This window comes from Triturus cristatus, chromosome 3_1 (assembly GCF_964204655.1).
Source record: "Triturus cristatus chromosome 3_1, aTriCri1.1, whole genome shotgun sequence".
NCBI classification, from domain to species: domain Eukaryota; kingdom Metazoa; phylum Chordata; class Amphibia; order Caudata; family Salamandridae; genus Triturus; species Triturus cristatus.
The window spans coordinates 318670740-318688027 of NC_140583.1; the positions used below are offsets into that span (position 1 = coordinate 318670740).

The following is a 17288-nucleotide window of genomic DNA, read 5'->3' on the forward strand; positions in this document are numbered from 1 at the left end:
ACAGACAATGTTCTGAGGGGGGAAAAAGGTGGCGGGTGTGGGCCTTTTGTCCAAATGGACCAGCCGCGCCTGGTCTCCACATTTCGTTTTGGGCCCTTGCCTGTTGCAGGCACTTGAACCACCAACAGGTGAGGTATCATTTTTATCGGAATGTGAGGTGGGAGGAATTTTGTGGATCCACGCAGATTCCAGAACTTTCCATCATAGAAAGATGAGGAAAATGTATTTATTTTGACAAAGTTTGAAGTTTGCAAGGTATTCTGGGTAAGAGAGCCTGGTGAGAGCCACACAAGTCACCCCATCCTGGATTCCCCTGTGTGTATAGTTTTAAAAAATGTATCGGTTTGCTAGGTTTCCCTAGGTGCCAAAAGAGCTAGGGTTCAAAATCTACAGCTAGGTACCCTAGCAAGAAAGGGTCAGTTTTCACTGTAAAAATGAGGTGTGCCCATGTTGCGTTTTGCCCCGTTTCCTGTCGCGGGCACTAGGCCTAGCCACACAAGTGAGGTATCATTTTTATCGGGAGACTTTGGGAAATACAGGGTGGGTGGAATTTTGTGGATCCACGCAGATTCCAGAACTTTTCATCACGAAATGTGAGGAAAATGTGGTTTGTTTTACAAAGTCTGAGGTTTGCAAGGGATTCTGAGTAACAGAACCTGGTGAGAGCAACACAAGTCACCTCATCCTGGATTCCCATGGGTGTCTAGTTTTTAAAAATGTATAGGATTGCTAGGTTTCTCTAGGTGCCAAAAGAGCTAGGGTTCAAAATCTATAGCTAGTCACTTTGCAAAAAAAGGGTCAGTTTTCACTGTAAAAATGTTGTGTGTCCATGTTGCGTTTTAAGCAGTTTCCTGTCGTGGGCACTAGGCCTACCCACACAAGTGAGGTACCATATTTCTTGGAAGACTTTGGGGAATGCAGGGTTGGAGGAATTTTGTGGATACACGCAGATTCCAGAACTTTCCATCACAGAAAAGTGAGGAAAATGTGGTTTGTTTTACAAAGTCTGAGGTTTGCAAGGGATTCGGAGTAACAGAACCTGGTGAGAGCCACACAAGTCACCTCATCCTGGATTCCCATGGGTGTCTAGTTTTTAGAAATGTATCGGTTTTCTACGTTACACTAGGTGCCGGCAGAGCTAGGGTTCAAAATCTACAGCTAGGCACTTTGCAAAAAAAAGGTCAGTTTTCACTGTAATAATGTGGAGTGTCCATGTTGCGTTTTGGGCCGTTTCCTGTCGCAGGCACTTGGCCTACCCACACAAGTGAGGTACCATTTTTATCGGGAGGCTCAGGGGAACACAGAATTGTAGAGCAACTGCTACTACCTATTGATTTTCGATGCATTTCTGCCTGCCAAATGTAAGACAATGTGTTAAAAAAAAATCACTTTTAAAAATGTCCTATACTTCACATGCTAGTATGGGTACCCACAATTTCGGAGATGTGCAAATAGCTACTGTTTTTAAACTCTATATTTTTTTCCCATTTCATAAACACATAGGTGTCTTTCATACCAATTTTTCACTTTTATATTTTCCCAAATGAATTGCTATAGACCCCGTACACAATAAAAAACTATTGCAAGATGCTGCTCAGTTATTGGCTCCGGGTTCGTCGGGTTCTTGGTGAACCTACAAATCCTATATATCCACACAAAAAGAAGGGTCCAGCGGATGTAACTGTATATTTCGTTAAAGAATCTGCCATACTTAGAAGAAATCGTTGGCACAAATGGCTGATTTTTTCAACTCATTTTCAATTTTTCCTATTTTCAACCATTAGTTTCTATAAAAAAAACCTTGAAGGATCTACACAAATGACCCCTTGCTGAATTCAGACTTTTTTCTACTTTTTTGAAATGTATAGCTTTCCAGGATCCATTATTGCTTTCATACCGATTTCTACCATTAACTGAAAGGAGGTTGAAAGCACAAAAAATAGCAAAAATAGGCTGTTTCTCAGTAAAATGCCATAACTGTGTAAACAAGCATTGGCACATCCACTAGGTCTCACCTTTGGGACCTTGTAAGTGTTTAGTTATAGTTGTTTAGTTGTTAGTTGTTTAGTGACCATAAAGTAAGTAGGGCACCAGATAAAAAAGTCTGAAAATTGAGTTCACCTGCTGAAACATTGAGAGCTTATGAGCAACGATCATCAATAGTCAAATGTTTAGTGAACACTATTTGTGCATAACCTGAGAGTTGCAACATTGGGCTGGTTTTTGGGCTGATACTGCTCCGTGTTGGGCTGAATTTGGGCTTATACTTGGACAGCTTTGGGCTTCGGATGTGTCTCAAAATCTGGCAACACTGCTGGGCACGAAACTTGTAGCTTGGTAGGCAGAGCAAAAGCGTTCGTTGAGATTGCAAATGTGTGCCTATGGAATGAACACACATGCTCAGCACAGGCTGAGCACAAACGCAGCGTGTGGGACCTTGCAACCACCTTGCAGTTTTATATAGCGTGAGCTCGACCCGAAGTTAATGGAGCGCTTTACATAACAGTTGCATTACACAAGGTCACATTTCTTTGTTTTTCTATTTTTTGGGCACGGCGATATTAAGTGATTTCCCCAGAATTACAGGGTGTTGAGCCAACGCCATGACTAGAACCTGGTTCCACAGTATCAAGGTTAGCTCCACATCCTCTCCCTTGTACAAGTGATACTCAACAAATGCCTCCTGAGGCTTGACCTGGGGACGGCTTTCTTTGCTGAGACCCCTGCAGTGCTCACGGGAAGTGTCTATAGATTTTAATCGTGCAATATAGCGCAACCCTAGCTTCAAGGAGCACGAGGGGCATTGCAGAGGACATTTTATTGCACCGGTAGAGCCCAGACAGAAGTTGCTGTACCTGAAGCGCGCTGTCTTGTTAAGCCCTACATTTAACAGACTACTGGATAGCTTAAGTAATGGGGGAAGTACCTTAGGGCTTAGTTTTGGGCTTTTTTGTTTTTTTAACTCGCGCATATTTTCATACTACACAAATCTGCATTGCACATCTTCCCAGATTGGGGCAAGGAATATAACGTGATTTCCAAGATGTATACGATTTTCCCTTCAGTTTTGGCACATGTGACTTTATTCAGGCCCATCGCTCCATCCTTCCTCACACCAAATACTGTCACATTGGAATCAAACTTTCGATTTACAACCCGGAATATTTCACTGTTTCTTCTCCTACTATCTACTGTTACACAGGGCTGCCTCAAAATCTACCTTCCAGAGGTGTGCCCCCAGCACGGAGAGAGAAGGCAACACCCACGCGACTTTACTTTTTAATTGTTTGGAAACATTTTTGCTTTTCCTTTTTTTCACATCCGTCTGTGAGAGAACTGTGTTGAGATATGCGCCTACTACGACAACAATATATGGTTTAAACTAAAGCCAACTTGAAGCAGAAACTTTAGAATTTTGCTAAAATCCTCATGATTTGTGAAGCTCCCAGGTCATCACACACATGACCTTGGTTCCCAAAAAAGTATGCTTGTGAAATCTTCCTTAAAGTTTATAAAGCTCCGTTCAAGCCATGCCCGGTCGTTTCCGGGACCCGAGGACACATTCACACTGTCTGACTTTCACATTCAGCAGCATCAGGTACCCAGCGTTCACTCACTCACTAGTTACTCATTTGGCCAGTGTCTGACTCACTCTGTCACCTTCCTGCCCACTGAAGAGTATCCCGACCACTCTCCTAGTAACTCAGTCAGTCACTCTCTTGTCCACTGACACTCTCTCTCTCTTGTCACCCACCGGCTCGCTGCGTCCCTCACCTCAGAGGCGCAACTCTCCTGACACACCCGGCCCCGCTGCCAGCACTGAGGGCCGCACTGCTTCTGCCTCAGACTGCACACGCAGCTCTCACCCCGAAGGGTGGATCAGGCTCAGCTGTGGAGGGCGGGAGCTAGAGAGGGACGCGAGGGCAGGATGGGGATCGGGACTCTGCCCTCATTCACTGCTGGGGGTCACCCCCTACAGCCTGTGAGGAGAAAGAGATGAGCCGAGAAGCGGCCCCTGGCAGTGCCTTTGGCCACTTGGTACCCCCACGAGGCACTTGTGCCGGAAGACCCGCGGCTCACACGACAAGAGATCACACAAGTGAAGAGACGACTTCAGTCGGTACAGCCGGATAACACTGCTCACAGGTCTAGTGTGTGTGGGGAGGGGGGATGAGGGGGGAGGAGTTACTCAAACCCCATTTAAACAGATGAACAGTGGCTCAACGGCTTGAGTGCCCGACTTTGGTGTAACTAGGTTCGAGTCTAGCGGAAGGCTCAAACATCCTGCTATTCTGGGCAAATCACTTCATCGCCCCCTGCCTAAAAATGTATATGCCCGTCTGTAATGCAACTTGTGCTCATGTAAAGCGCTCTGATACCTTCGGGTCGAGTTCGCACTATATAAAACTGCAAGTATAAAAAACACACACACATCACTGCCACAAAGAGATGCGAGTCTCTGGTATATGCAAAAGTCACCCAGGAGACATTCTACGAAGTGGCGTATAGTTAGGGGCATAAGCCAACCTCTGCAGCACCTTAAACCTCTAGGCCAATGGATGTCTGTGAGGCACTTGACACCTAGGGCCCCTCATTACATTCCGCAGGGGGTTCCATTATGTTGGTTAAAGGCATTGCTCAGTGCGGGGTGTTGTGGGGTGTTATGGGGTTACTGTCAGTGCGGGTCCACCAGGGGCTGTCCTTCACACACTTCAATCCCCCCCTTCATGTCCGTGGCCGTCCGCATATTGACCCACTCTGATCATTTCCAGAGCAGAAAAAAAGATTGTTATGATGAAAACATATGAGGTATTTGTGAAATAATGAGGCACGCAGTTTTGTAGGTTGTTTTGGCCATAAAAACTCGCAGCACAAGTCCGCTTTTACAAAATCCACTGCAGAACAGGTTATTCTTACATCTCGCTCCGCTGTGACTTCATTATTTTCCAACTTATTCCTTATTATTAATATGCGTCAGTTTAAATCCATGCGACTTTAAATCCAGGTCCCTGTTCAGAGGTGTTGTTATTAAAAAAACGCCTTCGATCTGCAGCGGTATGATCACACTTTTTCAGAATAAAATAATCACAGATTTCACCGGACGGTGATATCGAATCACTGAAGGGAAACTACGGGAACATCGAGTACACCTCCGGACGCTAGCGCCCTCGGGCTAGTTACGCATTATAACAAAACAAGCAAAGTAAGTGAGCCTCTTTGCACTGTGTGCAACGGGAACAGCGAGTGCACCTCCGGACCGGCACGACGGAAACATTAAAAAACACAAGCTGGAATGACAACAAGTACACAGCGTGCGCCTCGATCCAGCCGGGATGACAAAAAAAGTCCTCACCCTGTAATTAAAAGAGATAGTAACGCGCCGCCAGTAAACGGGGCCAAAAGGAGACAAGGCGGCAACAAGGAGGGACTAAGAAGCCTCCTTTACAATCAGAAGCCAGCGTTTTGCATATAAGATGACAGTACCCAATTAAAAAGATGGGTGGGGCTTCAAGTTCCCTTCCAAAATCGTATTGATTTCAAGAAGCTCTTGAATGCCGAGAGCAGCGCCGTGCCGAGACCTAAAAAGTTTGGTTTTCTGACAAAAGTCAGTCTGTTCCTGAAAGCTGGCAAGATGGTGATTTTAGCACCACAACCCTTTGTTGATACCATTTGCAGGGGAAAAAACAGACGCTTTCATCTTCAGCACTTTTTTACAATTTTTCCCCCCAAAAACAAAATGTGGCTGTATTTTGGCTAATTTCTGGGTCCTCTCCAAGGGAATCACCATACCCTAAGTACCTTTAAATTTCCCTTGATGTTGGAAGAAAAGGACGCAAATCTGGCGTTGATACCTTTCGAGGTCAAAAAAGTTACAGGGGCCTAAGCGTGAACTACCCCAAATAGCCAAAAAAGGATTAGGCCAGGGGTGGAAAAGGCCTAGCAGCGAAGGGGTTAAATAACGAATGATTGATCATCTTGCAATCTCAATGCAATTTTAGAGCACCTTTTTAGTTCAATGGCGCTTTCTTCCTTCATGATACCCATACCTTAACATACTTTAATATTCCAGTTTTTCTATAAGGTGCTTGCTGCTGAATTCTTCTTATAGAGCCTGAATGATGACCTCCACAGGTTCAGTGTACTGTGGATGATGTAGCACCAATGCTTTAGGTTTCAACTACTGACAGCTTCAGTTTTCTGCCTCACTCCTTGTCTTTCTTCCCATTTTACCTTTGTATATATTTATGTATTTATTTACTTACTTATTTATTAATTTGCAAGTCCCAGGGAGCTTCAAATTGCTGTCAGACTTTTTGCTTCCTTTACTTGCTTTCATGCGCACTTTGATTGCATTTTGCCGATTTTATTGAAAGTTTTAACATGGCCGTCCCCTATGTTTGAATGGTAAATATAAAATGTCACCCAATCATTACAATCCATGCACATGCATGCATCAGGATGCACATGTGCACCTCACCAGCCTCTTAGAATAAGTCTTCAATAGAAAATCCATTTAAAAATTGCTGCCCATGTATGCACATGCACCATGATGCATGTGTCACAAGTATATGGCAATAAAAAAGCATAAAAGCATTGGTGAAGCTAATAGCCCGGCTTTGTAGAGCTGAGTCTCATTGGCTCTGCCAGTGCTTCCCGGTAATTTTACATCTTCCTTTTTCACATCAGCTTTAATATTGGCTTCACCTTGCTGCTTTTATCATTGAGCACTATATGTTCAGGCTGGTTAAGGTGTAATATACAAACATCCTGGCTCTTAGTAAAACCAGTGGTGGCGAGGCTACTGCATTTCAGTGCTCAAAACTGCATCTTGCGCCAAACCCTTGCTGTTGGCCTATTCGCTGTTGATAATGTCATGGTCTCAATTTTTCCGTATTTCACAACTTAATTACAGAAAGAACTGGCATCTTTTGTGAGTGTTAAAGCTAGGTTGTGTGACCTGGGTATACAGTATGCCTTATTGTTCCCAGTGCATTTGAGGATTGAAACCAAGGACCAAATCTTCTTTTTCACTGACCCTGCCGAGGTTACTGACTGGTTGGATATGTACGACGGGAAGGCACGCTTCCTCACTCCCCTGCAGTGGTGAGACAGTACGTTTGGAAGCACTATCGTACAAAACTACAACATGGATACCGCCCCTCGCACCAGCAGATGAGAGTGGAGAGATAACGTGCGAAAGAGGCGGTTGCAGGCCTGGGGGCCCTGAAAAGGAACTGGAGTTGGCGACGGCTCTAGGGGATGATTCACACTCTGAGGTGGACAGTCATTCAGGCTCTGATGACCAGTCACTACTGGTACAGCGGACGAATTGATACAACTCTTGGAGGCTGCTCTTTGGAGCACCCTCCCTGTTACCATGTTCGGCCTCAAAGGGGCTATATTTCTCTGTGTATCTTTTGCGGGAATAGTGCGGCCAAACCAAATGGACAGTAGCAGATGTGTCAGATTATTCATTTCTGCACTTCTCCCTCCCTCTTCATTCTTTGGCTGAGTGGGGATCTTCTCTGGCTTATGAATGACTACTTGTAAATATGTTTTACCAGTTTGGACATCACACTATGCTGTGTTTGTCCTGGTAGGCGCGTTAGGGCAGTTACATTTTGTAGTTGTTGCTCTTATTAATATTTGGGAATGGAGCTGGGTTCCCTTTGTATGCGTGTGCTTTGGGACTGGGGTTGGGGTTGGGTGGGGACTGCCTATAATGTTTTTTGGTGACATTATGCCCATACTGACTTGGACCAAGGGAACCTTAAAATACTCACATGGAATGTCAGAGACTTAAATTCTCCCAGTAAATGCTACTATGCGCAGGCTTTTATTAAGTATAGAGGTGCGCAGATAGCCTGCCTACAAGAGACTCACGTCATGGAGAGGGAGCGGCAAGTACTGTTGAGAAGGTGATGTGGGCTTGTGTATTTGATGGCGTATTCGTCCTTTGCATGGGGTGTACTGATTGGATCAGTTGGATCCAGTGGTATCCATTCAGGGGTCCCCTTCCAGGCATTTGCAGAGATGGTAGACCCAGATGGGAGATTCATTATTGTTAAGGGTAGAATTGATGGTAAAGATATGCCACTGATTAATGTGTGAGCTGCTAATGTTTTGATCAACTCTCCTTTTTCTCTGGACTGCCCCCTTCCTCACCACAGGGGTGACTCTAATTACGGAGACATGTGTTTAGACAGGTCCCACCCCCCACTCTCTGTGTCTAATGTCCACAAACCAGCTAGAGCCTTCACTGATTGGCTGGCCCGTTGGGAGGTAATGGACTCCTGAAGAGTGCTCAACCCACTGACACAAGTATTTTCTTATAACTCCAGGGTTCTCAACTTGCATGTCTGCCTAAATAGATTCCTGTGCTGCACTCATTTACACACCAACGTTACAAACACTGAGTATTTGGCTAGGATGTACTCTGACCACAACCCCTTTTGCTAACCTTCTTCTGGGATACTCATTTATTAACCAAGCTCGCAAAAAAATAGAGGCAACCATATTAACAATGAACACTTTCCAATTATTGCCGGGGACATGAACACCCTGGAGTTGGGGCACTCATGAATTAGCCCCCCTGCAGCGGCTCCTTTTCACTCAAAATACGGTTTCTGCCCACACCATCAAAAAAGCTGCGGATCTTTTCTGGCTTCCTCTCCCCACCTTCAGGGATAAGTCCACAATCGACTACATCTTTATCCCGGATAACCAGGTACCATACTTTAACAACTTTGAAGTGGAAAATAGGGATGACCACAGACCACTGAGGGTATTTCTTCAGCTAAACAGGAAACCCGCAAAACAACTGGAAACATTGGGTGTTTCAACCGGAGAAGAGCACCCCGAAGATCTGGGTAGAATAAAATGGTCCACAAATCTAGGTCCAAAACTCCTGGACGGGATTATACATAAAGAGTCGTGCTTTACAGACATAAGCACTGCATCCCCCTTGGAGCTTTGGAAAGCACTCCTGGTTGAATTAAAAAACGTTCTTGGGGGACGAACTGGAATCTTTAAAGCACAGATCTCCTATCCCCAATGCCTACCATCACAAATAAAACCAAGGGCCCTGGCTCAAACCAGGTATAGTCTCTCAAAGGCCTTAAAGGCAAAAAGAAAAGGAGCCCCAAATCCACAAACACCGGCAATAACAGCACTACGTACTGAACACAGAAAGAAAGTATGGGAAACACGACTAAAGCAAATCGAGGCAGAGTGGCTGAAAATATTTAATCTTCTCAAAGAAAGGGGACACATCCAACTTTGGAGATACATTAAGCAACATAGCCACATCAGCCAGATCAAGGAAAACGGGGTGGCAGCCTCGGAATGGGTTAAATATGCAAAGCAACTGTATACAGCACATCAGAATATGACTTATACCCAAACACAACAAACTCCCTCAGAAATACAAAAAGGCGTCAAGACACCTGTCATCACTAAGGTCGAGATAACCAAACTGATTAAAAAAATGAGGACAGATGGTGCCCCAGGTCCCAACGGAGTCCCTGCAGCAGTGTTTAAAGCCTCTCACGTATTCTAGGCAGAACAGTTAACATCACTTTTCAAGTATGCATTTGCCACTTTTTGCGTCCCATCGTCGTGGAAAGGCTCAATACTTTTTCCCATTCATAAAAAAGGGGTCTGCACGAAACCTGAAAACTATCGGCTCGTCGCTCTATTAGACATAGAAGCGAAAGCAAATGCCAGAATTCTGTTGAAAGAACTAGAAACCTGGGCAAAAGATCACAACATCCTTCCCTTCTTTCAATCCGGTTTCAGGCCCCAAAGCTCTACCATAGATAACATCTAAGCAGTGGGACACCTGTCACTCCGTGCGACCCATCCATCACAACTACCCCTGTTTTGCTGCTACGTTAATTACAGTGCAGCTTTTGACCGAGTTGACCATGGGAAACTGTGGGAAAAACTGGACTCCTGGGGCGTTCCTCAAAAGCTGTAAAAGGCAATAATTACCGAAAGAAGACAGCACAATGGCGCCTAGGTGACCTGCAAATCAGAACATGCAGAAGTTATAACTATCTGGGTCTCAGGTTATCGGAAGGGGCCAAACCCACAGCCCAACTGAAACATCTAAGAAGCAAGGGGGTCGGCATCATACACAGTTTGAGAAATCTCAATCGACGACTACATAGTCTGACTGCTGAACCCATCTTGAAAGTCTTAAAAGCAAAACTAGTTCCCTCTCTTAACTATGGCCACCTAGCCTTCCCTGGCACCTTCACTAAGTTCCTCACAAACCACCAAATTTCTGCCTATAAGAAGGTCCTAGAACTCCCACAACAGGCCAGGAAAGCAAGAGTAAGGTTGGAGCTGGGACTCACCTGTCCGGACAGTATCTGCTCAGGGGATATTTTTAAATACTATATTAGCACCCTGCATGCTCCAGTAACCTCTCTGAAAACAGAAATTAAAACAATCTTTGAAGAAGGTGGATCTCCACGGCAGGTTCAGCTGTCAGTAGCCATAAAATCGCTAGAAATAGACGCTCAAAATTTGCATAACTTAAACATTCCAGTAACTGCATGGAAAAGATCAGTGAACACACAGGTCAAGAAAATATCCTATGAAAGAGACCTGGAAAGCTTACACCATCAACCCAATCTCTCATCATTGCACACTTCCTACATAGTGGGAAAACCTCAGCCTTACTTTGAGCAAGCACTGACTGTCCCGGCCCGGAAAAAAATCACCTACATGAGATTTCTTGCATTGCCCATCGCGGACTTTAACCAAGCCTGGGCCCGGAAGGACAATGCAGCCGCATGTCGACTTTGTAGTTACCATCGTGAATCCTGGCTCCATCTGCTGTGCTGTGGCCCAAAGTTAGCTAGCGAGCGGCACCGACTGGTACTTCCCATCTGCAGGTCTCACGGCCTAGTACGATGCAGAGAAGCCTCAGACCTGTGTTTCTCTGCTAAAACAGCTCAAACAGTTGCGTGGCTAGGGAAATTCACAGAATCAATCCGGGCCGCACTGTCACAGGAAATTGAGTAACAAAAAGAAACCAGCCGGCTAGCAAGCAAGCGAGACCTTGACAATACTCCCCACTAAGCATTATGCACTTGTACTCTACTGCCAGTTTGGATAACTGTTTTTAATGTTTTAACTCCCTTATAATTTGTAGCAGTTTGTGTGGGTTTTTAACTCTTTTTACTTTTATAGATTGTTGTAATGATAGTATATTGTAACGATTTTAAATATTTGAACAATAAAGTTTAATACTCCTAGGCTGGCTATCCCTAGCTCCAGGTGGGATTACTAGAAGATCCTGTCTTTCGAGACTCGCTAGGCACAGCCAGCTGCAATTATTTCTATGATAATACCAGGATAGCCACGTCCACACTGATAGAGTGGGAAACCTTTAAGGCAGTGGACTGTAGACGCTGCATAGCCAGCCAAGTGGAGGTTTATGTGCAACTTCACGTGGAACTACAGAAGCAGGAGGAAAACTAGAATTATCTAGAGAGATAGATCCCACTAGAGCCCAGTGGGAGTGATTGCTTATATGCTGAAAGAGAGAAGCTTTTGGAGATGCGTGTTTGGCTGGCAATTGCAGCATTGTTGGAACTGTCACTTGAATCTGTCATTACATTGTTACCTAACAGTAATAACTCTTATGCTAACTTCATTGAGTCTCATTTGAAGTGCTCCTTCCCACTTGGATTTCAAGCTCTGTTCTGTAGTTACAACTGCATGGGCGGTATATCCTGCATTCGTTAAAACTCACAACATACTTCATTTCAGTGTCCGTGCCTGCTTTGTATAAACATAAAATAATAAAAATTATTTCACAAAAAAAAAATCCTGGCTTTTGGTAGCCAAGCATGCCCCTGCCCATTTTTCATACTTCTCCAAGCCTCGATTACTTCTCCCGGCTCACTTGGAGCCTGTGACATTGTGGGCCTGCGTCCGATTGCAGAGGAAGCATGGAGCCCTGAGTAGGGAGAACCTTAAGACAAGGAACCAGCATGAAGAAAAAAGTAACAAAAAATATATATAAAGGAAGATTGAATGAGAACTGGCTGAATTGAAAGAGGGGTGCTTGAGGTTAAGGGAAACAGACAGAGGGAGACACATTATGGAGAAATAACCTGTTAGTGGATTCCACATCCCGCCCTGTTTTGATATTCTTTCTGTGTTTCCTTTATCTAGGTCCGAAAGATTGGGGTTTTCAGCTGTGGCCCCCCAGGGATGACCAAGAACGTGGAGAAGGCCTGCCAGCAGCTCAACAAGCAGGATCAAGCCCGCTTCACACACCACTACGAGAACTTCTGAGCTGACCTCCTGTCTGAGCTCACAGTGCCGCACTCTCCCAAGCAATATACAGCAACTGATGTGATAATGAGCGCTGAGACCTGTAACAGCTTGTCTGACACTAACTGCAAACACAGCCACCCGCCATTGTATTATTGCCATATTCAATAGAAAAATGAAGTAATAAGAACAAATTGAGCTGTGGCTATAAACCCTTCCTGCCTAGTCAACTCACTACTCGATTCTCAGGGTTTGCTATTTCCCTGCGGATTTGATTCGCTCCCCTGGCCTATTGAAACACATTGAAATTGAATTAAAGCACAGCCGACGATGGTGGCCGCCTTGCCAAGGAAATGCATCCACCTGCTTGAAGAACATTCAACGTTGTGTCTGTCCGCACATTATTCAGAAAGTCTTCATCTGCGGCTGCTTTGGCCTTTGTTGACAGTTGATATACCTAATCAGAGTGAGAAAGTTTCTTCCCATTGGATGGAAAGAGTTATGATCAATGGTGTAAAAGGTCACCAAAAAGTGTCTCTCTTTTGCAGTTTTGTGAAAAATTGAAATGCTTCCTTCCCTACACAGAGATGCCAACTCTGAGGGCCTTCTAAGATGTGTAAGAAGTTGTCAAGTCTGTTTGCAATGTAGTAGATCACTGACAAATCGTTTGTGCTGGATCTTGTTTCACGTATGGGTATTTGACAATGGAATACATGTTTCCTGCAGGGCAAATCAGGGGAATTCTACTGGTGAAATGGCAATTTCAGTTTTAACCAACATACACCTTTAAACACCAGTAAGCAGTCGGGAAACCTGGTTACTGGATTCGGCCACAATATTATCTATAGCAGTTCCGAAAATGTCCAATTTCATATACCTGAGACTACATGTAGTAGAAACTAGTTGGCATTGGCCAACTGGATTTTCCACAAGGGTTTATATTTCAAACACCACACACGTTTTAAATTCTACCAATGTAGACAAAGTGACAGAGTCAAATAAAATGTATCTAAATAAAAAATGTACCAACTCAATATTACTTGACATCAAAATCTAAGACAATGATGTTTGTTTCGCAAAAAGAATAGCTTGTTTTCTCATTTTCTTGGCACATACATCAGATACCTTGTTCCCTCCAGCCATTTTCTCCTTTCTGTTAACATGTGCCTGGCTGACCTAACTTTCCTTTCTTTCTCGAATCTCTCTTTTTTTGCTTCTTGAATTATTTTTTTCTAGTTTGCATTTCCCTCTCTTATTTCTTCAAAACACAGAAACTAGCTCACATCTCCTTCCTTTTACTAATGACACAAAAATATGTTATTCGTTGATGGCCATTACATGAATAAATATATTAGTTTGATAATAGTTTGTGGAAGAAGGAGCAGCCAAATCTCTCTAGTATCCTTTCTGGACTCCAAGCTCAAGAGAATTAGTCCCTATCTGGCATTTGGACACCCTGGAACAAGTATGAGGCATTCTCAAAAAAGTAACGTCCTCATGGTCTTTTGCTTATAGGGAGTGTCAAAGGGTGAGGTGGCGGAGAAGTAGCCTAGGGACATCCCTTCTAGGACCCCTATCTTTCACAGGGCCAACATGGAGAAACTACATGAGGGATGCTCGCGAGACTTAGTCCATCTTAGGCTGTGGTCTGAAGGAAAGGTTGAGGATGTTATGGATTAGCGATACATCCCAATCCCAGAAGGTGTATTTTAGGTAGGAGTGAAATTTCTGTTATGTCGGCATATTCTTGAGTACATTTGCACATTTTGTATTATGTTTTTTATGCAAATTTCTGAAAATTATGTTTGTCGAACACAGGAGCATGATAACAACAGAAATGACCAGCTCACGAGCACCTGTTGTTCATGTTACGAGTTTTGTACACTGTTTTTGGACAAGAAATGTATCCTTAAGTCCGTTTTGGACATGGAGATGCATTTTGAGTTAAAATATAATTCGAAATGCCGATTTTACATTTTTCACAATTTTGCACAAGTTTTCACAATTGTTGTGGAATTTACCGTGATTACATAGAAGCAAATTATGCTAAATTTGTTTACCCCTGTTGTCTTCCCTTCTGGACCTTCAAGTCCCATCCTGAAGAATCTGCAAGGGAATGTACAATCGAGCCCCAACACCTGAAGCCGCTCCAACCACAGTGACCACATCTGAGGCCCAGTTGAGGCAAAGCAAGTAAAGTTGACAGCGTTGGTTAGGGATAGAATGGTTTCCTAGTTTTGCACAATCTGGTTGCAGTTGGCAGAAGTCCATAATGAAGCAAAGCTATGACACGATGCCAAACACACAAATCTTTTTTCCAATTTACCAACTTCATAAAAGTACCCTTTTGGCTGCACTGAAGAATGTTCCCTGAATATCGCAATTAATTAGCACAGCAGGTATTGTGGGCACAACCCTTCTGCTCACCCACCCTAAATGGTGAGGTAAAGTTTTTAGAAAAATACTGTGCTTGATATAATTAATCCTGATGATGAATCATGCTGTGTTTAGGTTGTGAGGAGACAAAAGCCAATGAACTCGCAGGGGAAATCTGTCCTCATGACTAATGAACTGCTGTGCATATAAAGACGCAAACCGGTGGTTCACCATTAACAGGGTAAATACATATGCAAAGAATGAAGAGGAGGATGAGTGGAGAGGATAAGGAAACAAATTATTGTTTGTCTTTGTTATAAAGAAAAGAGATTGAAGGAAGACCTGATGCTTGTGAGAAGAGCTTATGAAACAGGATCAGGAAAGAGGAGAAGACAGTGTAGATGCATAGAAGAAAATATAGAGAAGGGACCGAAAGCTGGAGGAAGATGAGAGAGACAAAGGCGGTGAACTGGGATGTAGAGTAGTCCCTTGGATTCCATTTCCCGACCCTTTTCATTGTTTATACATATATTATCTCTGTTCCATCACTTCTACGCTTCCTATAAAACTTACAGATATCCCAAATCCTTCAACCTTAACGCCTTCCTCTTGAAGGGCCTCATTAATGAGGCTCCAAGCAGCACTTTTGCACAGCTGAAGCGTCACTTTTTTGACGCTCCGGTGGTGCAATGTGGCGCAGCATATTTACAACACCATGCAAAGCCACTTGCCCAAGCAGAACACTGCATGCAAGAGGCATTCCATGGGTGTTGCTGTGGGTGTTCTCATGCTACATCCATGGAATCTGAAGCATTCCCCGATTTACAAGGAATCGTAAACCTGGGAATGCGTGCAATTCTAACGCCACTCCAGGGGTGGCATTAATGGGGCCAACGAGGAGAAATATCCTTATTCCTCCTCGTTTTTTTCCTCTTCCTATGTGTGCGGCATGCTGCAGCAAACATAAAAGAGAAAAACACCTCTCGTGATTTTTTTGTGCAGGGAGGCATTCCTTCTTGCCTAAAAACAATCGCCCCCTACAACGCAAACACCATGGCAGAAGGGTGCCTGTGTTGGCACATGGCAGCCCATTGTGTGCCAATGCTGGAGAAAAGGACAGGAATATCTCACAGATACAGTGCATTACTGCCCTTTTCTTTTGACGCAGGACAGCATAGCAAGATTCCTTTTGGCGTTGCCCTGCGCCAAAACCTCATAAATGAGGCCCATAGTTTTATCTAGATTTCCTATGAGTGCAAATGTTCTCGAGTGACACAAAGCACAAACAACAACATTGATCAACTTTCAAACGCAAAACAAATTTTGCAATGAAAAGTGCACCCACATACATTACCATGCGGCTTTTGCGTCCTTTAGCACCAAACTCATGACAATGAATGGATTCCAGGCATAACAAACGAGAATACGGTAAACTCCTGTAGGATTTAACATAAAGCTGAATCTACTGAAGTAGTATGGCACGTCCTAGCCTGAAATCCTAGTGTCAAATTAAACCAGGCAAGAATAATAAGCAAGCTGAATATTGCATGGTATGCAAAAGCGCAATATATCATTTCTGCACACTCATATATCCTCTCAAGCGTACCATTGGACAATTGTCATTCCCTAGACATTTGTACTGGAGGGTGTATTCCATTACAAATCTCTTGCAAAACCACCAGGGGCTTAGCTTGGGCAATACGATTTGGGGGTCACGCTAACATATAGGGGTCTATTTACCAATCCTCACACGGCCACAATTACTGTGCTGTGCTACATGAGAAGAAGATAGCAGGTGAGTGTCATATTTACAGAGATATGGTACTCTCCTCCCCTCTTCCTAGCTCTTGCGCACAATCAAGTGCACAAAGAGACGCAGCTTTGCACCATAGTACAAGGGTGGCTTTGTGAATCTAGTATACGTTTTGTTCTGGAAGGGTACAGTTAAGTTTAGTTGGTGTAACAAGGAATATATCCTTCGTTTCTGCCAATATCAGTATAAGATAGAACAACAAACAGATAAACATGATTAACCTTTCAACCAAAGGAAACCCCTAGATATTTATAAATCTGAGACCAAAAAACCTCAATGAGTACGGGTAAGTTTGGTTTTACTTTCGGTACTTGACCCTTCGTCTAGAACTGAGGACAGGAAGCCAGGCGCATTTATGCAAGTGTTATTTGTGAAGAAGTCTTACAAATATGAAAGGTCATAAGGAGTAAACTTTGGGCCAGGTGTACAAAAGTTCCATTAACGATAAGTGGTTGCAAACTGCGCACCAGCCTTTTGCAAATGGATACTGATTTTGTGAACTGACATGTATTAAGAAGTTGGTTCACAACATTAGGAAGCATAGTGTGTCACAGACTGATCTGTCTAGTAAACATTAATTAGAAGGTCGTGATTTGTGATCCCCCAGCAGTGGATACAATCCCAGTAATAGTGGTCTGCAAGGGTCAAAAGATCACCATCCCTGTGATTGCTTTTTAAAATTGAAAACGTGTTATTTTTATTTTAAATTAACTCAATTTCCTTCAAAGAAACAGGCCTGCTTTTAAAAATTATTTTCAATTTTGAAAATATTCTGCAAGAGTTGGCTGTGATGCTCTGGACCATT

General features: G+C 43.7%; 1 protein-coding gene across 3 annotated transcripts in view; it reads left to right on the top strand.

The window, feature by feature from the left end:
• The window catches only part of LOC146860186 (dual oxidase 1-like), a 1129619-nt gene extending 1116273 nt beyond the window's left edge, over positions 1-13346 (top strand). For all 3 annotated transcript variants that reach the window (XM_085644023.1, XM_085644022.1, XM_085644024.1), the window contains one exon: positions 12193-13346. In XM_085644023.1, coding sequence (XP_085500149.1) covers positions 12193-12315 — 123 coding nt within the window. In that variant the 3' untranslated portion in view covers positions 12316-13346. The remainder of the gene's footprint in view (positions 1-12192) is intronic.
• Positions 13347-17288: the final 3942 nt, after the last annotated feature.